The 26838-nt window shown below is 42.1% G+C and overlaps 1 protein-coding gene across 1 annotated transcript in view; it reads right to left on the bottom strand.

Moving 5' to 3' along the window:
• The window catches only part of PDE3A (phosphodiesterase 3A), a 399551-nt gene that overhangs the window by 65677 nt on the left and 307036 nt on the right, over positions 1 to 26838 (bottom strand). The window contains exons 3-6 of the mRNA XM_090043568.1: positions 13692 to 13952; positions 10036 to 10190; positions 6474 to 6589; positions 96 to 315 (exon numbers count right to left, since the gene is read on the bottom strand). Coding sequence (XP_089899694.1) covers positions 96 to 315; positions 6474 to 6589; positions 10036 to 10190; positions 13692 to 13952 — 752 coding nt within the window. The remainder of the gene's footprint in view (positions 1 to 95; positions 316 to 6473; positions 6590 to 10035; positions 10191 to 13691; positions 13953 to 26838) is intronic.

Raw genomic sequence — 26838 nt, 5'->3', positions numbered from 1 at the left:
AAGTGAAATCAAAAGAACTTGTTTATGAGGTAGAATAATTTGCTTATGTGGAAAACCAAGCAGAGGTTCTAATGTGTGTCCAGTTAGCATCTTACCTGCTGCAGATAACAGGGGGTGGTAGAGTTTGCTCTGAAAGGTTAGGTGCACTCTGAGTAGAAGTTAAAACCTTGTGTGGCCTCAGGCCTTCCTTCGTGTCGGTGTCGGTAGCATCTGGAAATTGGACTGTAGAGGTTTTGCCTGTGGGACTGGTAGCTGGAGTCCCCTGGATAGGGGAATGGCACGGAGAGGTGAGAGGTGAAATGTTTGGTGGGATACCTAGCAAAAAAAATAGTTTTTTCAGTTAAAAAAGGGCAGAATCCATATTCATAAATTCAGTGTATGCAGTAAGAATTATTTCTTAAATCCACAGGCTCCCACAAGACCATCAACATAAATGCTAAATAGAAAGAGTCTTCATGGAGGGCCAAGTGGTCAGCTGGCAGAAACTGCCTTGACTTCATTATTTTCAACACTTACATCAGCTTCTATCAGCTGAGAATCTGGTCCATGAATTTGCACTTTTGAACCACATTTTTCTCTTGATAATTTATGTACTGGAAACAAGATATCAGTTGAAGAATATGGGCCAAGGGAAGGCAAAATAGGACACTCACTATAGCATCAGAATTCACTTTGGAAGATGTAAGCTTTCTCTTCCAGGCTGTCACTGCCTCACTGACCATGACTTAGTGTCACAGGCCATGTGGAGATGAAATGGGGGGGTGTCTGCACATGACACTTTAAAGCACGCTAAATGATTTTGCACCGCTTTAATGGTATCAGCGTTTGCATGCCTCAGCGACATATTGTGCATTAATTCCAGCCACTGTAGGAAATTGGGCAGTGTAATGAGCCTTAAATGACTTAGGGTGCAGCAAACTAAAACTCCTTCAAGTAGTTTTAGTTTGCTGTCTCTGCAGCCATGGAGGGAAGTACTGGGCTCCATGCAGCTTCAAGGCTCTGCAGGAAGCCCTGCAGGCAGTCTGGCAGCAGCCCAGAAAAAGTGGCAAGCCTGATCTTTCCTCCCCGCAAAGCCTGCCTGCCTGAGCTGTGTGGGGGCCTGGTGCTTCCCTCTGCAACAGAGGTGCCCCTTGGGACCACCTGAGCTGAGTGCTGCCGGGGGAGGGGGGGAAGGGGTGCCACTGCTGCGAAGGCAAGCACCAGCTCCCCACAGCCCAGGGACCACTCTGCCCACTGGCAGCTTGCCCTCCCCTCTCCTGCCCACCAGAAAGGCAGTTAAGTCAGTGGAGGCTGTGCGTGACATGGGGTTTAATTAGCCCTAAATTGAAACAGTGTTTTTTAAAACCCAAAGCTTCAATTTAGTGCCTGTTTCATCTACCCACACCTGTAGTAAATGAACCCTCCAGTTCTCTTCCAATGTACAGGGCCCCACCAAGGAACCTCATTTGTCCCTCCCTAATGCTGGCTTTGTTTCCATCCCATGGCTATGTGCTATATTTAAAATGCTTATCAGTCCCTTATTTTCATGGGGTATTATTAGTCATCAAGGATTTTGGAGGTATATTTTACTTGATATTCTTCACCTCTACTAGAGAAATGAGTGTATGAGGCCATTTTCCACCAATCCAGATCTGATTTGGTATATTTAAGGTGGAGCTTTTGTGGCTATGAATTTGTATCTGTTCAGGGGTGGATATAAAAGGGGTGTAGTGGAACGGTTGCACCTTCCCTTCTCCCCTTCTTCCCCCATCCTGCCCCCTTCCTCCTTGCAGATCACACTGAGGTGTCAGGAGCTGAGGACAGTTTAAAAGCCCTGAACCAGTTAAGGTAAGAAAGCAGGCAGCTGGGCTGTAGTCACCCCACAGTGCTAGTTACTGCTCCCACACCGACCTGAACAAAATCCTGGATCTGCCCAAGGATCTGTTTACAGCTGGCTTTCTACTGCTAGTTATGAGCAACTTTCAGCTGAAATCCTTTGGAAATTTTAAAGAGTTGTATAAATAATTTGTGGAGGAAATGAGCCAAAACAGAAATTTTGTGGGTAAATACAAACTTCCTTTTAGGAATCCAATGTTTAATTATTTATTTCCAAAAGCATGCGCATGTGTGCATGTGCATAATAACACATGCAACTTTGAACAACCAAAGAAAAGAAGATAAACAATAGTAGGGGGGAAATTTCATGCAAGTAAATCCATCTGTTTCAGCCCTGTTTAAACTCCAGTGTAGTGGGAAAGAAATAAAACAGTGATACTGATATGACATGAGACTGCAGATGAAAACATTTGTGGTTTCTTCAGAGGCACTTCCAAGAAAAAAATCATTAATAGGCATGAGTTTTCAAATGATAATGTCATTACAGTATAATTAAAAACACATTTTCAAAATCTAATGAATATGTAAAAATAAACAGTCTCCAAGCAGGGGATTACTGAACAAGGATAAGGGATATAAGGGATCTGATTAGTAATAATAATGAGGAAAGATGAGGGAGGAAGAAGGACTCGGGAAACTATAGGCCAGTTAGTCTTAACCTCAATCCTGGGTGAGATTTTTGAGAGAATTATCCTGGCACATGTCCGTGAGGGCCAGCAGGGGAGATTATGCTTAGGGGCAAACAACACGGGTTCATTAGAGGCAGGTTCTGTCAGACCAACCTGGTGGCCTTCTATGACCAGGTCACCAAATCCTTAGATGCAGAGGTAGCAGTGGACATAGTCTTCCTGGACTTAGGAGGGCCTTCGACATGGTCTCTCACCTCGTTCTCATTAAAAAACTGGGAGACTGTGGTGTTGACACCTACACAGTCAAATGGGTCACTAACTGGCTGGAGGGCCGTACCCAGAGAGCGGTGGTGGATGGGTCATTTTCTACTTGGAGGGATGTGGGCAGCGGGGTCCCGCAGGGCTCGGTCCTCGCACTGTTTAACATCTTCATCAGCAACTTGGACGAGGGGGTAAAAAGCACCCTTTCAAATTTGCTGATGGCACTAAGATGTGGGCATGCTAGAAGGGAGCAATAGGCTGCAATCAGACCTAGACAGGTTACAGGGGTGGGTGGATGAGAATAGGATGGGATTCAACACTGACAAGTGCAAGGTGATGCACCTGGGGAGGAAGACCCAGCAGCATACCTACAGGCTGGGGAACTCCCTTCTCATCAGTGCAGAGGCAGAAAGGGATCTTGGAGTCATCGCTGATGCCAAGATGAACATGGGCCGGCAGCGTGGGGATGCAGTCAGGAAGGCCAACCGCACCTTGTCATGCATCCACAGACGCATCTTGTCAGGCTGTGGTTGGAGTACTGCGTCCAGTTCTGGGTGCTGCAATTCAAGAGGGATGTGGACAACGTGGAGAGGGTCCAGAGGAGGGCCACTTGCATGATCAGGGGGCAGCAGGGCAGGCCCTATGAGGAGAGGCGATGGGACCTGAACCTGTTCAGTGTCCAGAAGAGAAGGCCGAGAGGGGAGCTAGTGGCCATCTACAAACTAATCAGACAGGACCAGCAGGCACTGAGGGAGTCCATGTTCCCCCGAGCACTACCAGGAGTGACCAGGAATAATGGTCACAAGCTGGCAGAGGGTAAATTCAGATTAGACATCAGAAGGCGCTACTTCACTGCCAAGCGAAGTGGTGCTGGCTCCTAGCTTGGGGGTCTTTAAGTTAAGGCTAGACAATCACCTTGCTGGGGTCGTTTGACCCCAATACTCTTCCCTTCCATGGCAGGGGGTCAGACTTGATGATCTGCTCAGGTCCCTTCTGACCCTACCAACTATGAAACCATGATACCTATTCTTTGCATTGTTACATTAAAAATTTGTTTATTACCGATTCATGATTTTAAAAAGATCCAAATACCAAGAGACTAAGCTTCAACATGAGAAGTTCAGCTGATATTGAAATTTTCTTGGAGAAACATCTACTAGAATTGCTAACAACAGAAGGGAACTCAAATATTTTCTAGCTTATTTCCCTACTGGATGGAGATAACTTTTTAAGTGTCTTGGAAGGCAGAAAACAGACAACTTTTAGCACTGATTTTCATAGATTTCATAGATTTCATAGACATTAGGGCTGGAAGGGACCTTGGGAGATCATCGAGTCCAGCCCCCTGCCCAAAGGGCAGGAAGTCAGCTGGGGTCATAGGAGCCCAGCAAGATAAGCATCCAATTTACTCTTGAAGGTGTTCAATGTAGGTGCTTGAACCACCTCCTCTGGCAGACTGTTCCAGACCTTGGGGGCTCGGACAGTAAAGAAATTCTTCCTTATGTCCAGCCTAAAACGGTCTTGCAGGAGTTTGTGACCGTTTGACCTCGTCATCCCTCGGGGCACTCTGGTGAACAGACGTTCCCCCCAGATCCTGGTGGTCACCCCTGATAAACTTATAGGTGGCCATCAGATCACCCCTGAGCCTACGCTTTTTCAGGCTAAAGAGTCCCATGGCTCTCAGCCTGTCATCGTAAGATCTGTTTTCCTGACCTCTGATCATGCGCGTGGCTCTCCTCTGGACTCTCTCCAGCTTCTCCACATCCTTTTTGAATTGTGGAGCCCAAAACTGGACGCAGTACTCCAGCTGCAGCCTCACCAAGGCCGAGTACAAGGGGAGAATGACGTCCCGGGATTTGCTCGAGAAGCATCTATGGATGCAAGCCAGCCTTTTGGTCGCTTTATTAGCTGCAGCATCGCATTGCAGGCTCATGTTCATCTTGTGGTCAATGATGACCCCCAAGTCTCTTTCTTCTGTAGCGCTAACCAACGTAGCACTGCCGAGCCTATAAGGGTGCTGCAGGTTTTTCCTCCTAAAGTGGAGAACCTTGCATTTTTCGGTGTTAAACACCATGATGTTCTCGTCTGCCCATTTGCTGAGCTTGTCCAGGTCAGCCTGGATCACCCGCCTATCTTCTGGCGTGGATGCTTTGCCCCAAAGTTTGGTGTCATTGGCGAACTTGGCCGGTCCACTCCTGACTTCAATGTCCACGGAGCCAATTTCCCAGCCAGTGGATCATTTCAAGGACTTGACTTGCAGACTTGAAAACAGGTTGTAAATGCCTACCAAGTCAGTAAGAGCTGAAAATTAGATCATAGGTTTAACGTTGTTGGCCTTGGAAAAGTGTATATTTCTTCCGGAAATATATGATTAGCTCTCTGTTACTTTATTGGTCATAAAGAAACAGATTTGTTATGGTAATATTTTTCTACTTGTGCTTTAGTTTGTGTGTTGTCTGACTATGTCTGTGCCCAAATCCTAATCTGCTTTAAGCAGCGCATATGGACATACACTGTCCACTCAGATCTCTCTTCAGTGCTGAAATTCAGACACCTCAGAAACAACATAGCATCCTACAGCAATCTTTAGGTAACTGTTTAGACTAGGAAGTGAAGTGAAGCAGCACACTAAGCCAATGAGAAAGGGAATTTAGACCAGCACAATGCTGTCTGTAATTAACCTTTGGCCACAAAAACAACTGCCAAAAGAAAAAAAAATTGCTCCGTGTCAACTAAAACATAGTTAAAAAAAACTACACAGTGTATGTATATTATTACATTGAGTTCAAATATGTTCAACTATTAGAAGCTTGACAGCTAAAGAGTTGCCAAGCTCCCATCGACTTTGATGAAGCCAAGATTTCACCAGAGATCAGATGTTTGCTGGAAACTGAAAAAAACAGTATTTTCTATCAAATGGGGCTAACAGTGATGAAAAAACCATGCAGGTGTGTTTTCATAATTGGTCTCTAATTGAGCTCTCTCAATTTCTGGGTACCAAGATTAGGCCTGAAAATCAGGCTTACATTTATTTGGCCCCTGGGGTTTCCCTACTTCAGGGAAACAAGCGAGCAGGCACAAATTTATCTGAAGCCCACTGATTTAGGCAAGAGATCGCATTGTATTATTCTTTATTACATCTAACAGCATGGGTATCCATTCCCTCAGCTTCTAATATAACCAAAGAGAAAGCCATTGGTAGATCACATACAATTCCCCAAAACCCTTTTATTGCATTCATCATCAGTTAAGAAACTATCTTTTCTCATTGTTTTTTTTCTGGCTAAAACATTAGATGACATTCCATTAATGACTCAAAATACTGACTGAGAACATCACATAATGCCACTTGTCACAATACATTTAGAAAAAAAAGTAAAGGCTGGCTATGTTTTTTGTTATTAAAGAGTCTGAAATGAGCTGAATCCTTTTACCTCCTGTTATAACTCCAGGCAGAATTTAACATGCAGTAGTTGTTTCACCACTTCAACAGCCAAAAAGCCTTATCTTATAACACTAACACTCATATTAGCTATAGAATTTTGAAGCATTTTGTCCTTAACTGAGGGAAATAACTAAAGTCTCAATTATTGGAAAGTGAGTGAGAAGAAAGAATGTAGAGAGAGTAAAAACAGGTATATCTCAATATACTGCAGCTTTAGCTAAAAAGAACTTGACTAAAACAAAAAATCAGAAATAGCTGTTCACCTTGTCGGGTCTGCCTTTTGGAATTCAAATGGTTTGTAGCAGCCATTGCATAGGAGGCTGAAAAAGATCTGCTTTTTGTGATGGTCATCAGAATTGAGCTGTTCCAAGGGTCAGTGCTGTAAAACAGAGCACAAGTCACCATTATTACACAAATATGATGCACTGCTGATGTGAAGGAGCCTAAAATAAACAACATAAAATATATGTCCACGTTAAGGCCCTTTTATATTGCCAGAGCAGAGCAAAAAAGGATTCTTAGAAGTATAAATTAGGTTACTTGGATTTTATGATGATTATTTGTAATGAGGGAGGGTCCAGAGCTGGAATGAATCATCCCAGGGAAAACTTGCAGTATTGCTATTTTTGTTTCATACCTATTCAATTCATTTAACGTTTTAAAATAACCCATTTAACGTTTTAAAATAACCCAATAAAAGGTCATGGAGAAGATTATGGAATTCAGGTAAGGGCTCAAAATGAAGCTCAAGTCCAGTACGGGCATTCATAGACTATTTCTCATGATAGGACTGAGAAGTACAAATGTTACAGAGATGGTTGAAGCAGCTGTCACTGTTCAACTGCATTGTTTTTCTGTGGCCTTGATTACAATGGGCATCAACTATACTTTTTTCTTGCTCCTTCTACCCATATTTTGCCAAACTTAGTTGAGCAGGCTCAGTGCACAGGAGATGACCTTCTTCCTTGAAAATGCTGAATAAATGTCAAATGTTCTCCCACTCAATCCATATCTTATTTGTGAAAACATTGTTTAAGCTAGACTTATCAGCCTCACTTTTCCCTTCTGTTGTACACATTGTTTCTCCTCCTGTAAAGCAAAGATCTGAATACAGTAGGCTGGGAAGCTTGACAGAGCTATTATATATTTGGTGACCTTAAACTCACGGAGAATTGATGGCCCATTTAGTTGGCTCATCATAAGGAATTACATAATGGTAGAAAACTGCCAAAAGTAATATTTAATTGCTCCCCTCTGCCTCTCTTCAGATCACCATCTTAGCAAGTTTATATTCTGTGTGAGACTGGAATCAACAATATTAATCAAAAGAGCCTTGTGAATCACAGAAAAAACAGTAGCTTGAAAAATATTCCCCCATGGCTTTATCTTCTTTATATTCCATTTTACTGGGCTACTTAGAGATAGATCTGCAAAGATGACTGATGAGCAGTGCCTACTTTTCAGTCACCTGGGCACTCGGTGGACTTTCAATGCTGAGTTAGGTGGAGTTAGGCTCCATATATAATCGGAATAAAGTACTTAAGCACACAAAAGCCAAAACACTGAGTGGGGACTCACTTGAGCCATCTAGCAGGAAACATTGAGGTCAGGGGTATGCTACTTCTCTCACTATCTTAGGCACCTTACTTTGGGCTTACCTCCAACAGGAGATCGCAGTCTTGAACCCATTCTTGGAGTTAGTCATCCTTTTCTCACAAATGCAGCTGGAACAGGAGGAGCATTTGGCACGCTATTGCTGCCCTCCTTTTTTTGAATAGCTCCATAGGAAAATTCTGAGAAACTCCCTCTTAGGTCTGAGGGGATTTGAACCATGAGCCCTACCCTCATAGGATAGTACCCTAACAGGACGCTCCTCATAAGAGCTAAGGATATGAGATACTCTGAGGCAGGGTACTCAACCTCTATTGTTGAAGCTATGTCACTTTGAATGGAATAATTAAATATAAATTGGGACAAAGAGCATGATATTATTCAAGTTTTGGGTACATAGAACTCTCTTCTAGTCCCTATTAAGGCCTTTCACATCCTGGGTGAATAATTTAACTGAAGAATTACTGGATGAAAAATTGCACAGCCAACTCTACTACTTCTGTTTTCTGCAGATTCTAAGATTGGGTTCTGCAGATGAGATAATCTGTGAGTCATGATGGGCGTTAGGTGTAAGATAGCTCAGATACCTAAACAATGGAAAGAATGAGGATTTCCTTGGGTACCCAGAAGCAGACCTTAATGATCTATGAAATTTTAATGTTAGGAAACTAGGCTCCAGGAGACTTTAGGTGGCAAGAAATTAATTTTGGACTTAAATTTGGCCATGCATCTCCTGTTTAAGTCAATTTGTGGCTCTCAAACTTGATTTTTAAGATGTTCTGAGACCTCCAGATATTTGAAAACATGAATCCTAGGCTAGACTCATGACAGCATCACATTTTTCCCCTTTACAGGTTTTATCGCCATCCTGGCCCTACAAATTCATCCTCTTTTGTAGCTGCAATATTATATGTGTCTGTTCTGTTTGCAGCCTGGAAGATGGTTTGAAATTACCTGAATCTTCAGCAATTGAAGGCATAAGGAACTGTGTAAGCTTTACATATGCATGAATGAGAAGCTTAGCTCTTTGTTATAACTAGGTATAAAAACAAAATATTTGTAATAACTAGTCAACAAACCCTCCATAAAATTGTATGGCTGACAAAGACAGAAACAGTGAAAAAGTTAAAACTGGTTTGGGTACAGGTGTCTCTACCAATCTACACCTCTGCTTTCAAATCCTCATGTACTATACTCTGTTCATACCTATGTTTCTTAACTCTTCTTTTTGGCATCAAAGGGCCTTTTTAGTGCCTGGAACAGTTCTTCTTTTCTACAACTCTTTGATTTCAAACCAGTTTTTGACCATGCCTTTCGGAATTAAGTTCTTCCATGGCATCCTCTGCTTCAACTTAAGTGACTGATCTCCTTGTTGTTTGTAATACATTGAATGACTTAGCTTTCTCACCAGAATAGACTTTACCGTACTATAGTAACATAGGACCTTGAAAACCTGTAGTGCTCTGAAAATGATATCACTGGATCCACTAAACCAAACCTTAGAATTCCTTGTTGTTATATAGTAACATATAACTCAGAGGTGGGCAAAATATGGCCTATGGGCCAGATATGGCCTGTGGTGGGTCCCTTGATCCTGCCTAGCCCAGGTGCTGTTTGGGTCCCGGCTGGTCCGGAGTTATTCTGCTCTGGCTGTGGTGAGTCCAGAGTGGGTTGGGACTGGGGCTGTGCGCTCAGCTGCTGCTGGGCACTGATGGTGGTGAGGAGTTACAGGGCACATGGGCTATTGCGGGGGAGGAGGGAAGGGGTGCTGACCAGCCTGTGATAGCTCCCCAAAACTGCCTATGTGGCCTGCAGGCCCAATAACTGCCCACCCCTGATATAACTATACATGTTTTAAAATGAGATGCACAATTAATGATCATATGAGGAAACAAGAAATGAATGTTGCAGAGACCTCAAGTCTCCATGTTCTGGGCTTAATATCATCTTTTAAAATCCCCCCATTTCTAACTCCTTGAAGCTTTTGGATTCTAATGCTTCCTAAGTTTACTTTTGTGACCAACTGGTATAATGTAAAGGCACTGATTGTCTCCCTTAACAAAAATCCCCAATGAAAGAAATGATAGAAACTTTTTAATGCTTTTGATTTATAATTTCCCCAAACCAGGTAACATATTCAGGTACCTCTGTATTCACAAAGAAAGAAGGACATATCCCTAAAGGTATATACAGAAAAGAAGATAATTTTCTTACCTGGATGAAGAAGATTCATAAGGTTTGATACTGGCACTACGGTCCCTTCTCACTGGTGCTGGCTCCAAGGTAGGTAATCCTGTTGCCGACGTTGTTGTGGTCCAAGTTGATGACACTCGTCTCAGTAGACCTGGAGGCAAACTCCTTCGTAAGCGCTAAACAGAAAACAGTAGTTTTGCAGTTATCCACCCAGCTGACTACCTTTGAGTAGATATTATGCTATATTTTACTGATACTGACATTAAAGAACAGAAAGATCACAGGCCTGATTGTTATACATCCTCAGCTCTGACTGGAGTTACTGCTGAGGCATTCAATACTTTTGATATTCAAGTCTTATATGACTTTGGCCAAGTCACTCAGCAGCCTTTAAAACAGAATGCTTTAACATCAGATATACTATGTAGGAAAATCAGCAAAATCCAAACAAAAGAAAAAGAAGTCAAGATGTGCATCAAGTTGAATCAAGTTCAAGATGATGCATCAAAATAAAGCATTTATATGCTGGAGCACTTTGTTCCAAAAACAAAACAAAACAAAAAAAACCAACCCAAACAAACAAAAATCCAAAACCAAAGCAAATAAATAATAGGTAGAAACAGTTGCAAGCAAAAACTCTTCCCAACATAGCAACAAAGTTTCTCTAACTTATTTCCATTATATTTGACTCTGCACATGATCCTTGCTGATAATGTGCAAGTTCTCCTAAGGCTTAACAAAGCTGCAGACTGAGGGACTAAGGCAGAGTGGAGGCAGAAGTCATTGTTATTAGAGACTTCAACTTCATTGCTGAGAAGAGTGGCTCCAATAAATTTTCTGAGAAAGTTATTTTTTATAATCAATGTTTTGCTTTTAATTATTGTGAATCATCTTCACTTGAGTAAAAAAATAATTCTGAATAGTTATCAGTATTAAAATAATTTATAAGGTTCTAGGGGAATACCATCAGCTCAACAGGTGCAAGACTGACTCAACAGCTCAAGTGAATTGATAGATGGGCTAATATTTTGGTCAACATATTCAGACATGGGTCACCACAGTTAGGCTGCTAAACGTATATTTATACACTTAAATAAGTTATTGAAAATAAATGTGTTATGTGAACCATAACACATTTCAGCTAGTGCAACCTTACAGGCACACTTTACTTCTCTTATCATCCGTTCATCTACTCTCTGTTGACTTCTTTCCTTTTTACCTGGATAGGTTGGAATACCAAGTTGGATATATACCAGTCTCTGATGCAACTGCACATATTAATATTGCACAAAGACAACATTAAAGGAGAGAAGTCAAGCATTCAACAATAAACAACAGTTAGGGCTGCCTGTGCAATCTTAACTCAGACTCTTGTAACCATGCATTATGATCCACCTTTAATCAAACAATGACCTCCTCTCTTCCCCAAATCTACTAAGCCCTCCTGCCCCACTGTGTAGGTCCCCTCTACTTTAATCAAGTTACTCCTTCTTTCACTGTGCCAGGACCCCACTGGGGGAGAAATATTAACAGCATAGAACCATGAAAACACACCTCTGAGACCCAGGACTGCTTCACACAATTTCCTGCTGAACAGTACCCGAACTTTTCAAATTAAGGGTTACCAGAATTTTTCCCTTGTCTGGTTTTTGCATATAGTTTTGTTTTAATTAAAATAATAAAAATTTAAAAATTAACTGGACATTAACCTGGGCATACAAACAATCAATTCAAGTAGTTAAAGTTATAAAGTACTGAATACAAGGTCATACAACTTGAAGTGGTAGAAACTTTTACTAACCAAATCTATCAGCTCCACCTGTTTCACAGAGTGGAGTTGATCCATGTGCAGTTTATTTTTTTTTAAACTATTTAAATATTCATATTAGACTGCTGCTTTATGCCTGGTCCTTTCGGTTTGTGTGAATGCCTGCACCCCAAAGCACAATGCTTGCCACTCTGTGTTGATTTTTTCTGTTCCCATTGAAGTAATTCTAAAGCTCTGGTTAAGTGAAGGAAACACACTCATAGTCCTGTCCAAAATGTAAAAAAAATATCATTCACCTTTATAATCACAGGCTGCAGAAATTATTTGTACAGGATAAGCACAAAATGCACCTCACAATTAGTTCCAACTAGCAAGTTTTATGTTCTTGTTTTACCAGAGAAATTACCAAATTGTTTAGAAGTTAGAATGGACAACCTGGGCATTTTAGAATATTTTCAGGGTGACTGGAGGGTTTTGTTGTTGTTGTTGTTGTTTTTTAACTTGCTAACTTTTGTTAACAGGTGGAGAAGTAGGGAATAAACTGCATTGGTTAGTTTCCTCTACTTATGTTTGCTGTGCTTTCAAACACAGCTCATCCAATCAATCTTTACCAAACCTCCCATTATTTCCATTTTTCAGTGTGGGGACACTGATGCATGCTGGAGTCTGCTGGAGCACAGTAATTACCATGATCCAGCAGACTTGGTTAATCAAGTCTGCTCCAACACGCTGGAATTATGGTGTACTGGAGCAGCTTTGCTGCATATGTATAGATGCCTATACTGTGTGCAATACTGACTTGCATGGTATTTTTTTCAGGTGGGCAAATGGGTCACTGAAGCCTTGATCCAAAGCTTATGGAGGTCTATTGCTGTCTAGCCAGGCAGTTATCAATGGCTCAATATCTAGTTGGGAGGAGGTCTCAAGTGGGGCTCCCCATGGGTATGTCTGGGTCTGATGTTGTTTAAGGTCTTCATTAATAATTTAGACAATTGGATTGAGTACAGGCTTAGTTGCAGATACTCTGTAAGGTAGGGCTAGGATCCAGAATGACCTGGATAGACTGAAGAAATAGTCTACAGTCAACCAGATGAGATTCAACAAGAACAAGTGTAAAGTCCTGCAAGTGGGCAGAATAATTGCATGTACAAATACAGGCTTAGAATGGAAATAATGGGAATGATAGGCTAGGCTGCAATACTGTAGAGATGGACCGGGGGCTACAGCTAAGTTGTAAGTTGAATATGAGCCAACAGTGTGCTCTTGCTGAAAAAAAAGCCAACCACATACTAGGTCATATTAATAGAAGAATCACTTATAAATCAAGGGAAGTAATTTTTCTGCTCTCTTTAGCACAGGTGAGGCTTCACTTGGAGCATTGTGTCCAGTTTTGGCCCCAGCCAGTCAGGGATATGGACGGATTGGAAAGGATGCAGTGTGGAGCAACAAAAAAGATTAGTGGCCTGGGAAACAAAACTTATGAGGAAAGGCTAAAAGAGCTAGGGTTTATTTAGTGTGAAGAAGAGAAGGCCAAGGTGGAATTTGATAACAGGAAGGAGATAGATAGGCTTTTATCTGTGGTCATAAGAAACAGGACTAGGAACAATAAGCCTGAGGCTGAAGTGGAGGAAATTTGGGCTGGAAGTTAGGAGGAGCCTTCTGATTATGAGGGTGGTCGACCATTGGAACAGGCTACCTAGAGAAACTGTGGAATTTCTCCAACCTTGTAAATTTTCAAGAGCAGGTTCAACCATCTTGCATGCGATGGTTTAGTTCAGGATGATCCTGCCTTGAGAAGGAGAATGGACTAGATCCCTACTTTTCTATGATTCCATACAGTGGAGCTGATGGAGTCAAGTTTTAGTTATCAGAATACACTGACTTTGACAGCCAACACAGAAGTACATACCTTGGGAATAGCCAGTTTTTCTCCTTTTTCTGGACCTTCTTCTGAGTCAGAGCAAGTATAGTTCTCACTGAATGACACCAAAGGGTTGACTCTTGGCTTATGAATAGCCTGGAATGTTAACTGTGTATTAAGCAGATTGCTCACTGTTCTCAGGGAAGTACACACATTGGGTGGCAATGAAGGATCTGCCAACAGGTCTGTAATGAGCCCATGCGCTTCTCCCATGACAGCAATATCCACTGTAATACTGGTGCCTGATGACTGAAAAAGAGAAACAGAACAGTGGATGTGATACTATGGCTGTGCTCCCAATACCAAATGACTACATGTTCCATTGTCCCTACAGTGAAAATCATCAGTATATGTAATTTGTTATTTGCAGCTGATTAAAATAATACAGATTAATTAAGATAATATAAATTATTCTCAACAGCTTGATCATTAGGTCTACTTCACACTGCAAATATGCTTGGAAATTTATCACATACACTTGTCAGCAATTTCACAGGTTTTAGCACATTCAGAAAGCAGATATGGCATTATCAGAAATCATTACCAAAGAAGAGCATATTAGACAACAATACAGAAATTCAAATAAAGATGAGATGTCATTCATATAGTGCAGTTTAGCCACAAGTTATTGGGCTCAATACAGGAATTATAGAATGAAATTCAATGACAGGGACTACCAACCTTTCTGGTCTTGAAAACATAGTATTTTATTCAATAATACAAAAGTAAATACTAATAAAATTTATATATTAAAAAAAATATTATTCAAGAAAAAAGAAGAGCTTTGCCTTCAGTAGTGGCAAAGTAATATATATTTATGGATCAATGATCTATAACTTGCAGTTGAGAATTAATGATACTATCTTAAAAGACTGAAGAACTGCAATGTCTAATGGAATAAATTATATGAAGAAAAGAAGAGTAGGCTTTGATTAATAAGCAAAATACACCAAAAGTAAAGTAGAAAATATGTCTTCCATCATCTCTAACCTACTGACAGAACAGTGACATTTCCAGGTCAAAATTTTAATCGGGTCCCTATAAATCATTGTAATTGACACATGAGATCATCAATTAAAGGCATTCTTGAATGTGACCCTCAATGCTTTGATTCTTTTGCTAGGCTGTTAAATGAATCCTACTGTTACTGCTTTGGGGCTTCCTACTGGGATAGCATCCAAAATTTTTATATGTAAATACACATATTCATGTGCACAAACAAACCCACACACCCATCTATACGAACATACACTAAACTCAGATAGAATTTCAGTGGTCATCCTTTTTGTAAGTATTATTGTGTCAGTTTGACAGTTGTAAGTAGCATATAAGTTTGAGATGAAGAACCATTTATTTTACACTGATTTACTTGTGTATTTCTCACTTCAGCGAAGTAAACAGGTCTGACTTGAAAAGTAGTCACAATCAGCTTTACTACTTGTGAAGAGAAGTAACTGAACAAAAAAGGGTTTGTCCAGTTGAACAGAGCTGACATCTGGAACATGACCAGAGGAACAGAATATGGCTGAGTGACCTAATAATTTGACAGCTCCAGGCACCCTTAAGTCTACTAGTAAGTATTGCAATATATATTAGCATCAGGTGATCTCAAGTTACATGAGAGCTGGTCATGGGCAGATCCAGGATTTAATAAAGGTGGGATATGGTACACCCACCCTGACTATGAGGGGACAGGGGCAAGGTGTAGCCAGAGCTTCCAGGTTGGTGGAGTACATCAGGGAACCAGGCAGGAAGCATGCATCTAACCACCAATGCCCAGACACCACTGCTGCTGTCCCCAGCTGGCTCAGGGGTAGGACATGGAGCCACTCCTGTTTGACTCCAGTTGTGCGGGGGGCTGGATTCATTCTGGGATAGTGGCAGCTGCAGTTTTGTCCTTCCAGACCCTGCTCTCTACAGGCTCCCCTTACCCACCAACTGGTCAGGAGCAGGAACTGGAAGGAGCAAGTTGCAAGCCACTGCTGCTGTCCCTAGCTGCACCCAGACTACCACACAGCCTGCTGCTGTGGCCAGAACAGGTCAGAAGTAGCTCTGCAAGGTTCTCCACCTTGGGAGGAAAAACCTGCAGCATCCTTATAGGCTTGACAGTGCTACGCTGGCTAGCACTACAGAAGAAAGAGACTTGGGGGTCATCATTGACCACGAGATGAACATGAGCCTGCAATGTGATGCTGTGGCTAGTAAAGCGACCAAAATGCCCCAGCAGCATCAGCATTAGTGTTATTATAATCATTATTATTAGTATGAACAATGATGATTTGGGGTAGGGCAGGTGCAGGAGTCCCAGGGGCTTTGTCCCCTCCAGAGCAGTTGAGGCTGGCCCCACTCTGGCCCCCCCCAGCGGTGTGGGGTCAGGACCAATGCAGGGAGGCAGCCGGGGCCAGTGGATTTGTTGGTTTGGGGGAAGGGGCCGGTGCTGGGCAATGACCCTGGGTGTGGGGGAAGGGGTGGCGGCATGGCTGTAGCAGGCCTCAATCCTGGGCCTGGCTCAGGTCCACTCTCTCCTGATTTCTGCCCGGTCCCATCCCCAGGTTCACTCCTTCCCCCCCCCGTACCCCTTCCGTCACAGACTTACCTACACTTAGCCCCCACCCCACATGGTTTTCTCCCTCTGCCTATGCTGGTTGGACCTTTTCATTGTGTAATAGCTACTTTGCACATGTGGCTGGCCTCAAGGTAATTGCATAATTCACTAGTTAATTGTGTGATACCTGTAACATGTAGAGGGGGCCTTAGAGCCAAACATACACAACTTTGACCAGATTTAATTATAACAGCAATAACCAAAGAACATAAAGCAGAGGAACATTTTCTATAATTTATTAGTTTTAGCAAATTAAAATCACATGTAAATTGTTTATATTTAGCATGTCAGACTGCCGTAGTAAAAATTGCTTGATTTTATAAAAAAAGAAGCCACTGTATTCCAAATTCACTTGTGATAGTCTGATTTTAATCAAGTTATCACAACTGAATTTTGAATACTGTTCAATACCATAACAAAGACTAAACAGTTCTGAAGAACTGAGTGTTTTTTCCTGATTCTGCAACTTAAAAACTATAAAGAAAAAGTGTTAATCTGATTTTTAAAACATTATTCACAAGATACAACCTAATGTTGAGTTGCTTTTTTAAGAAGACAATCTGAAACTTATTCCCAATAAACTACTCACTGTAAAAGTGAAGCATATTTATGTAAAACAGACAACCGCTGAAGATCTTTGGGTTTCTGCCACTTTATGTCTACTGCCGTTTTTTAAGGGTTAAGAGGAAAATATATTAAAAACACTCTGCACCATACATGGTAAGCTTTTGCATACAGTTTACTCTTAATGCAAACAGCCACTAAACTGGATTTCTCCCAAACCACTTTGCTCATCTAAAGCTAAAGCCCGGAAATTTGGAAATGAAGACAAGAAACAATATACTTGTAAATCAACAGTAATGTGCAACTCTCTAACTCAAAAAGTTAATCTGATTTTGAAAGGTGAATTTTACTTTCATGTTGTAGCTATGCCAGCTCTCATATACTAAACTATACTGCAGAACTTTGTATCCAATCTTATCTTACAAATTTTGGAGAAATTTGGAACAGGACAAGCTTCGTGGCTTCAGTCCAATGCTGATTTAAGTATTCGTGAGCAGTGATTCAAATTCAAGGATTGCAGATGTGTGCTAGGGTATAAGAAGTAGAAAGTGAAAATGACCAGACACAACAGTCAAAGCAGACTAAATGACTAGCATATGTTTGCCCATACTTCTGAACAAGATCCATACATAACACTACACTGTACAAAATGATGGAAAACTTAATAAAAAAAAACTCCCAGAAAACAAAAAGCATGGCACTCAGGTTGGGGTTTTGGTATAATATTCATTATTTATTTATGCTTTGTATTAATGCATTAGGACCTGGAATCCCTGACCCAAATTTGGACCTGATTTCATTGTATGCACATACAAAGAAGGAAAGCAGAAGAGAAATATAAAGCATGGAAGAAAATAGCATTCCCTTTTAATAGATATGGCTTTACAAACGGACAGATAAGGCACCAAACCTACATACATTTACGCACATTTCACTTTATGCACATGAAAAGTTCAAGGTGAATTCTAATGCTCTTTAAGAAATATCTACATCTTTTTTTGAAGGAATGGGTTCTAGGTAACTTATCCAAGTTCATAGGAAAGGGATCTTAACACAGATTTTTCCAACTGTCAGTCTAGGATTTCCTAAGACCACACTTGAGAGAATTCAAATGAACACAACTGAAAATAACCAACTGATAAATTTTGTTTGATATCTTTATTTTTTAAACCATTGTGTAGATTTATTAGACTTTAATCCCTCTTGTTTAATGCCTTAAATTCTACAGAATTTTAGAACAAGTGTAGCAGAATCCTCTTTGTTTTATCCTATTAAGATATGTAGGACTTTTCCACAAAAATCTGAGAATAAAGAGTTATTGAATTGTGAAAGCATTACCGGCAGTCCTCGACTTACAATGTTTCGAGTTACTTTTCACATTTACAGTGTTTATAAATTGACACCCTGTTTCAACTTTCTGACATCAGTTTCTACTTTACAGCACTTGATCTGATGCCATGCCATGCCACGCCAGCAAACAAGTTCGTTGCATCGCCCATCTCCTTGGAGAACATCTGTCCAAACTTCCTTGGACACTTATCTTTAAGAAAGCAGACAAGACTTCAGAAAAACCTGCAGCCAAGACTCCTGAGAAGACTCCAGCCAAGAGCCCTTCAAAAAGTCCCACAAAGTCACCTCAAAGAAGTCCTTCCAAATCAATATGATTACTATTTACAATATAAATACATTAATGTAGCTATATGACTCATCTATAATTGGTTAAGTTCAAAATTCTGGGTTATTTTTGGTGAAAATATGGAATCGGGCCTTGCTTCAGGAACCAATTCCCCATTTATAACATTGTTTCCTATGGGAAAATTGGTTCGAGTTACAACGTTTTGACTTAAGACGTGGTTTTTGGGAACCAATTGTGTCGTAAGTTCGAGGAATGCCCATACATGAAAATTTCTGTTAGAGAAATGTGCTAGAGAAGAAAACAGGAACGAAGATTTTCCTTTAATCATAAATCCTTATCGATCAGTTCAGTTTATGTGCTGTCTTTGAGCAAACCCAACCATAAATGACTAGCCCATGAGAACAGCAGATCTGGTATCCTTACCACCAACAGTTCCCCTCACCGCTAATAAAACTTCATCGCCTGAACTACTACCATTGTGTTCCAACTCTCAGACAAAATTGCTAAATATGTTATGACTGAACCCTGTGATATACCTCACTCTACTCTCTTGCAAAAGAAGGGTAATTTTCAGTCCAAACAAAGAAAGGATGGGAAAGAAAATAAAAAAAGAACTTTAAAATGAACAAGGCAATAGTATCTCTTATATCCTCTACCTTTGTATAATCAAAGTAAGATTATAAATAAAGTAATAAAGTAAGATTTCATGCAGGTTCCAAGTCAGGTCATGAACTCCTGGGCAAAGCTGCCTGAAAATAAAATTAAAAATAAACATAGCTGACCATTTTTTTTTAACCTGCACAGTATAAGATTTGAAGCAAATATATGAAGTGACTTCTATGGAAGCAATGGATGGTTTTTAAGGCCACCTCAAGTGCAACTACTGCTTTTTACAAATGGACTAAACAAAACTAATTGTGTATAATGTTTTTGCAGTCAAATTTTTCCTGCTAAAGAGGCAGAGGAATAGAGTCTGACCTGGATAAGACTTCTCTTTTACACTAACATAAAAGCAGGTAGGAAATCTAGGAGTATGTTCTTCTCTAATATACCACAACCCCAGTACTCCCCATGATGTAGACTTAGCTCAAGTGCTATATGGGAGGGGTAAGCACACTTCCGTGAACAGACAGAATACCCTTTGCTTAGCAAGGCAGACAAGAGAAATAGCCTTCTGAAAGAGACCTGCCCAGTAGAGGTGTGCAAAGTGGGCCCTATTAGATTCGGATTCAGATTTGGCGCAAATTGGGGCAGTGATTTGATTAGTTGATTTAGATTACTGTCCCCAATTCAATTAATCTGAATCTGAAGATTAGATGCTGATTCGGACATAAACACAGCTTTAAATGTTTTTTCTACATACCTCAAGGTACCAGGCACATCTTGTGAACATTGTGACGCTGGGGCTGGTGGAGTGTCCCATAGGAGTGCAGGAGGACCCTCCATGTGCTTGGAGGTGAACCCTAGAGTGGACCTAAAGTACTTTGCAATGTCCCCACTGGCTCAGAGATTGGCTGCAGGGGGCCCTAGCTGCCCCCTGCCAAGACCCAGGAGGCACCAGTAGCCCAGTCAGGGGAGGGACGGGGGCGAGGGCCCTGCATGCTCCCCAGTGGACCCGGAAGTGCTCCCGGTCCACTTCTGGGTGTGCTGCCAAGCGTGCTGGTGAGCCCCCCATGCTTCTGTGGGACACTCCATGAACCCCAGCATCACAGCACTCGTGAGCCACTTGGTACCTTGAGGTATGTAGAAAAAACATTTAAAGCTGTTTGTGTCTGAATCTCTGAATCTTTCCAAATAGATTCGGAGGGTTCAGACTCAATTCAGAGAGATTAAAGGATTCTCTGATTCGATTAGGATTTGGAGATTTGGGCACCGAATCGGGCTGACTCTCCAGCAAATCAAATCAGGGACTGAAGCTTCGCACAGCCCTACTACCCAGGAGCAGGTAGTCACAATGCACCAGAAAGGTATTGAATCACATGCTGTACTGACACTTAGAGTGCCCTTGCAATCTAATCCTGGGGGAAACAAACTATTTTCCTACTGATTTTTACAATACCTAGAATTGTAGAAACATCAAAAAAGATTTGAAGCACAAAGGACTACATGGCTTGGACCAAACATTCAAAAAGCCTGAGCCTAAACTGATTCAGTCTTTGCAGGTTACTCTAACCTGCAAAGAGTGAACCAGTTTACAAATGGATAGATGTTCAACACATGCCTGCAGCAGCTCAAGCCAGAAGCCTGGGGGCACTAGGGTAGCCCTTCCTTCCTTCCAGAGGGAAGCTGAGCTGAGAAGAGGGGCGCAGCCAGGCCCCAATGGCTCACTGACAGCTGGAAGCAATCCAGGCACACAGCTGCCCAGCCCCAGAGGGGAACTCTTAGCCCTCCTCCCTCTCCCCCATGACCGCAGGGCAAGAAGGGGGAACTCTTCTCTCTCCTCCTCCCCTGCTGGCACCATGGGGGTGGTGGCGAGGGGAGCTCTGTGAGTCTGCCTAGCCCCAGAGGGGGACTCTTCCCCTCACTCCTCCTTCCCAATGGCAGGGGGGTGCTCTGTTCCATGCTGGCAGAAACTCTTCACCCTCCTCTCCCCAGAGTGGCAGTGGGAGCATGGAGCTCAGTTGGGCAGGGTTGGGGTGTGTGGGTGGGGAGTGTAGGGCTTCCCACACACTTCCCCATGGCTGCAGCCCCAAGCGCGGAGCTGAGCTGGGCAGGATACAGGTAGGTGAGGTCTAGAGGACTCTCCCCATGGCTCCACACACTCCCCCATGGCTTCAGCCCCCGCTGCCTGGCAGCAGCAGCAGACAGGGAGGGCAGGGCACTTGTGCCCGGTGCAGGCACTGCACTGAGGAGAGACTGGATTCTGCCTTATCCCCCACCGGGTCTCTGAGACTGAGCCTGAATTTGCAGCTCCATTGCTGGAGCCAGGTGCTTCCCTCACTCCCTGCTGTGCAGTCTTCCAGCAGTGTGTGAGTGCAACTGGAGGAAGCCCCACCTCTGCTTCCCCAAAGAGTCCAGTGCGGGGCTTCTCTGTCAGAGACTTTGCTGCAGGTGCGGTGCAGAGCTGTGGGGATAGAAGTGGCTGGGCAGGCTGTGCTCCTCACCCCATAGTGCTGGCTGTCTCTATCCCTAGGGCTCTGCGCTGAGCCTGCAGCTCTGCGCTAGGAACAGAGGCCCCTCCCTGGGGATAGAGGCAGCCAGCACTGCACTGGGGGTGAGGAGCACAGCCCCGCACAGCCTGCCTGGCCACTTCTATCCCCGGAACTCCACGCCACACCTGCAGGTTGCTCTGATGGAGAAGCCCCGCGCTGGACTCTGTGGGGAAGCAGGGGTGGGGCTCCCTCCAGTCCCAGCACATTGCAAGTGCGGGACTGCACAGCAGGGAGTGGGGGAAGCACCTCGCTCCAGCTCTGGAGCTGCAAGCTCAGTCTCAGAGACCCAGTGTGGGATAAGATAGACTCTGCCCCCTCCCCTAGTGCAGCACTGGCCAGAGCCGCACCCGCACCAAGCACAAGTGCCCTGACCTCCCGCCTGCTGCTGCTGCCAAGCAGCAGTGGCTGCAGCTATGTGGTAAGTCCCCTAGACCCCTCCACCTCCACTTTACCCAACTGAGCTCTACACTCGGGGCTGCAGCCATGGGGAGAGTCCCCAACATCCTCCACTCCCACCCTGCCCAACTGAGCTCCATACTCAAGGCTGCAGCCATGAGGGGAGTCCCCTACACCCTCCACTCCTACTCTGCCCAGCTGAGCTCCACATTCCCACTACCCCTCTGGGAGGGAGAGGAAGGGGAAGAGTTCCCCCAAGCATGAAACAGAGCCTCCTTCTGCCCCCCGCCCGGGGCCAGGCTGCATTAGGGAAGGGCAGGAGGAAGGGAAGGGGAGGAGGAAGAAGAGTCCCCCATCCCACTCTGGGAGGAGGAGGATGGGGAAGAGTCCTCCCCATTATAGAAAAGGGTTCTCCTCCCCAACCCTGCAAGACAACCTACCCAGTATGGCCCCATTAAGGTGAAGGGGGCAAGGAGAAGGTTTCATTCCTTCCTGCTCTCTTCCCTGCAACCAGGGTTTGCCAGCTCCAGGGGACACCGCTGCAGCCCCCTCCCCTCTGGTCCCAGGCGGCAGACAGGCTGACGCCAGCTACAGTGGGGGAAGAGGGAAGAATTAACCCACTCCCTGCCCACTTTGCCTTAATGGAGCCATGCCGGCCAGTGTCTCTGCTAGGGCAGGTTCCTGCTCCAGCTAAAGAGCAGAGGGGCAGAGTCAGCCTTGCTGCGGAGCAAAGAGCCCTGCCCAGCCCAGAGAGCATGCCGGGATGCCGGGGGTATTTGTTTTATCTTAAACCAGCAAAGAGTCTGGGAGAGACATTGCATAAACCGGTTTGACCCAAATCAGTTAAGTCTAATACTATATTGAACTGGGTTCATCTCAAACCAGTTTTGGTCATTTTGAAACTGGTTTACGTGCACTGATGTCTGTTGTTACAGGTTTAAACCAATTTCTGATCACTTAAACCAGTTTATGTGTAATGTCTGTCCCTGGCCCATGAGAAGACACTGTTTGTGCACACAGATACAAACAGCCTGTATTTTAATCTGAGTAATAAAAACTATTACTTTTTCCCTAGTTACGTGCACTGTTTTGGTTTACATGCCTTCTCCAAAAAACCCCCAAAACACAGCCTTTTTTGGGTACCCAGTTTAATCTGTGCCCTGGAGAAGAAATGATATGAATTTCTAAATATGCTGTAAATTTGCTGTTTTCAAATTTTAGTAATCTTAAAATTAAAAAAGCCAAAGATATATTCTAAAAACAATTTTTTGGTTGTTGGTGGGTTTTTGTTTGGTGGGGTTTTTTTTTTTAGAGAAGTCATTCTTAAGTTTCTCTAACTTTTAACCCATTCAAAGTAATCACAGCTTTTGCAAAAACTAAATTTGGACCCTTGTAGAAAATGGTATGGATTTGGGAAGGAAATATGTTGGCGTTTCTGTAAACATCAGTGCAAAAGTGCCTCAACTTAAAGCAATCCTGTGAAGTTGCTATAAGTATGCTACCTCTTTGCAAATAAACCATAGCTGATACTTTTACCAATACCTATATGTCAACAGTAACATTTTCTATTATAAAACCCCTTTTCTCAGTTGATTATAAACTTTGTCAAGCTAACTGTTCAAACTGAAATTGTTCCACTCAGGCACTTGCCCCAGTCAAATTATTTTGGAAATTTTCTGCAAAAAACGTTCGGTCATTTCCCAAAGATGGTGTTATAAAAAAAAATATATAGTCATGCCAATTTGTTTTTTTTGTTTTTTGTTTTTTAATTTTTTTGGTTTGGTTTTTTATAGTACACTGATAGCTTCACTAGTCCTAATATCATGTTTGGAACTGGGATTTACAAGTCTGGCAAAAGCACTGGTCTAGTATCAGGGGTGATCCTTATGCTGGCCTGAGAACTGGCATATGCATAGGTCCCTGAAAAACTGTACTTCATACAGATTCATTCAAAAAAAGGCAGTCAAATTCACTAATTATTCTGTCTGCATTAAGCTTGCCCCATCCTCTCCGTCCTACCTTTTTACATGACTGCACATATCACCACAGAATAAACAGCCATGTTTTCTCCCAAGGCTGCAGAGGCTGTACAAAATTTCTGCTTCCGTTAGTCTTCTGAAGCTGTTGGGAACTAGTGCAGTGCCAAAAATGGAACTGGGAGTGGGGAAGATATAAACCCAGTACAATCAATGGACAGACATGGATAGTATTTCTGTCTAAGGAGAACCTTTTGCAATCGATGAATGATGCAGAAATAGACATACCTTGTATCCATAGACTTGACATAAAACTGCTTAGAACAAATCTGTAAAAGAAACAGTCATTTCCTTATCTCAGGAGACCACCACCACCATTTTTTTACAGGCCCTTTTGGATTTGTTTTCCTCAGTAGGAGGAAAATTAATTTGGTTTGTTGTTAATAGGATGCAACAGGAAAAAACAAACAAACAAAAAACAGTGCAACTAAATAAAACAAAATTAGGTTGGCTCATCCTAATAAAAATGCTCTTCAAGCAGATTGATGATCAAAATATCTAAAAGCCAAAAGAAAGCAAATACTCCAATTAACCCATCCTACCAAGGCAGCCAAGCAATACACTGTCTTCCCAATTCAGCCCCAAACCCAGAAGGCTAATGATTATATATATGATTCTTCTCCGCAGAGCTTTTGGATTCTTCTGCCAGTCTATAGCTCTGTCATTGCATTAAAGACAACAGGGAAGGAAGAATTTAAGGAAAGAAGCTCTTGAACGAAGAGACACTACAAAGCAATCTCTGTGGATGAGACTCTCTTGGCACTATTTGAAATTAAGTGGAAATTCTGATGTTTTTGTCTAGTAGTGCTAGAGTGATATAGCCCTGATGGTCCAGGAACTATGCAAGAGGCAAGGATTTTTTGTGGGTGATGTATTTTAGTTGGCCAGCTGCATGGTTGGGATAAACGAAGACCAGCTTTCAAATGCAAGGCATTCTTCATCACATACAAGTGTCATATTTTCAGTGGAGCCACAGGGAATACAACACACACTTTTTTTTGACTTCCAATGGGAGTTGGTTGCTTAATTCCTTTTAAATATGGAAATCACAAACAGCCAATGAAAAAGAATGAAAAAAGAATTACTTTTAGAGAGAGAATTATTACCAACAAAATAATGATTTCTAAAGTTAAATTCAGAACTTTTACTTAACATGTGGCTCATGGAAAAAAATTACATTCCAAAGAAAGGCTCTCTTCTGCTTTGAATTTTTCAATGAAATAGGGAATTTCACTTATGTATAATAGTTTGTACCTGTGCAAGGGATAGTCACAGACTGGTAACTGGAGGCTTGCTAAGTCATTGCTGATGCAAAGGTTACAGGGCCAACCATCTTCAAGATGAATTTGAATTGTATTAGCCCCCGTGGGGACGCTAGCAGAATGAAAGAGATACTAGCTGGTACACAAATTTGAGGATGTCCAACTTACTAGGACAGGGCCTAGTGAACACATAGATGGACTTAATTATCAGGTCTGTTACTGTCTATTTATGAGTAAGTTCTTTTGGTTCTACAAAGCTCCAACTTAGAGCAGCCAGGGACACAGCACAACCTTAAAAACACATTCCATTAAAAATCACCATTCTTCCTCCTGCTCACTAACTAATCCTACTACATTTTCAAACTAACATTCAAAGCTCTGTTATGTAGTTAAAGTCAAAGAATTCACATAACCTAATTTTTAAAGTATCTATAAATCACACAACCTCCTCTGGCATGCAACTTAAAAATGGATATTATTTAAAGATTGTGCTATTAGTAGAGTGTTAGGGAGACACAGTGATTAATCATTTTTTATATTTATTTAACTTCACATACATCTGTTTTATCTATTATAAATTGTTTGAAGGTATTAAGCAAAGCAGCATCGTTAAATAGCACACACAACGTGATCCAAATAAATTCAGGGTTTTGACCAAAATAAATTAATCTTTGTTTGGGTAAAGAATTACTACGAGGAGTGTCAAATGTATCTCCAAGCATTTTATAGTGTGTCACTATAAACAGAAGCTGAGAAGGAATTGCTTAATTTAGTAAAGTTTCAGGAAACTGCTTGTCTTCAAAAACTTCAGTGATGTAAAAGAAAAGAAAAACTGAAAAAGGCAGTGAAGTGTACAATTTCAGGCATAGTGCTTCTGAAGTTAGTCACAACTCCTACTGACTTTAAATAGAAGCAGAGGCAGGATACAAATGTTCCACAGCACATTTTGTATATATTGTCATTTAACAATCAGGATTTTGTAAGGTTCTCACAAGCAAGCAAAAATATTTTCAAAAAATGCTAGGCAACTTCATTTCTCACTGAAGTAAATGGCAGAAGCAAACATCAAAATCAGGGCAACAGTTGATATGAACTAGGGCAGTATGTGTATGTAGAAAACCACACTTCCAAAAGTTATAGCTACCTTATTCTACTTAGCACATGATACTCTCTTTTCATCAGCCTTTGCAAAGACAAGCTATCATAACTTTGCAGCAGAATGCTCATGTTCATGTTGGTAACAAGTATCTTTCTCTGTCTTCATCTTCCACTTTAATCAACACTGGTTCCCTTGTAATAAACATCTCTGTGTATGATATGATGCTTATACTTCCTTATGCTAATAATTTCTGGATCTTTCACCCAGTAAATAGAGAGGTCCCATCCATTCCATTAGACAAGCTGGTGTTGGTAACCTGACATGCAAATCTATACATCTTTAATCTCACAAATTAGTCACACTCAGTTTACAGATTTTCAGATGG

The sequence above is a fragment of the Crocodylus siamensis genome, chromosome 4, assembly GCF_052110815.1.
Source record: "Crocodylus siamensis isolate JL-2025a chromosome 4, ASM5211081v1, whole genome shotgun sequence".
Lineage (NCBI taxonomy): Eukaryota > Metazoa > Chordata > Crocodylia > Crocodylidae > Crocodylus > Crocodylus siamensis.
The sequence above is the reverse complement of the archived record's forward strand: the minus strand, read 5'-3'. Positions and strand labels throughout refer to the sequence as shown.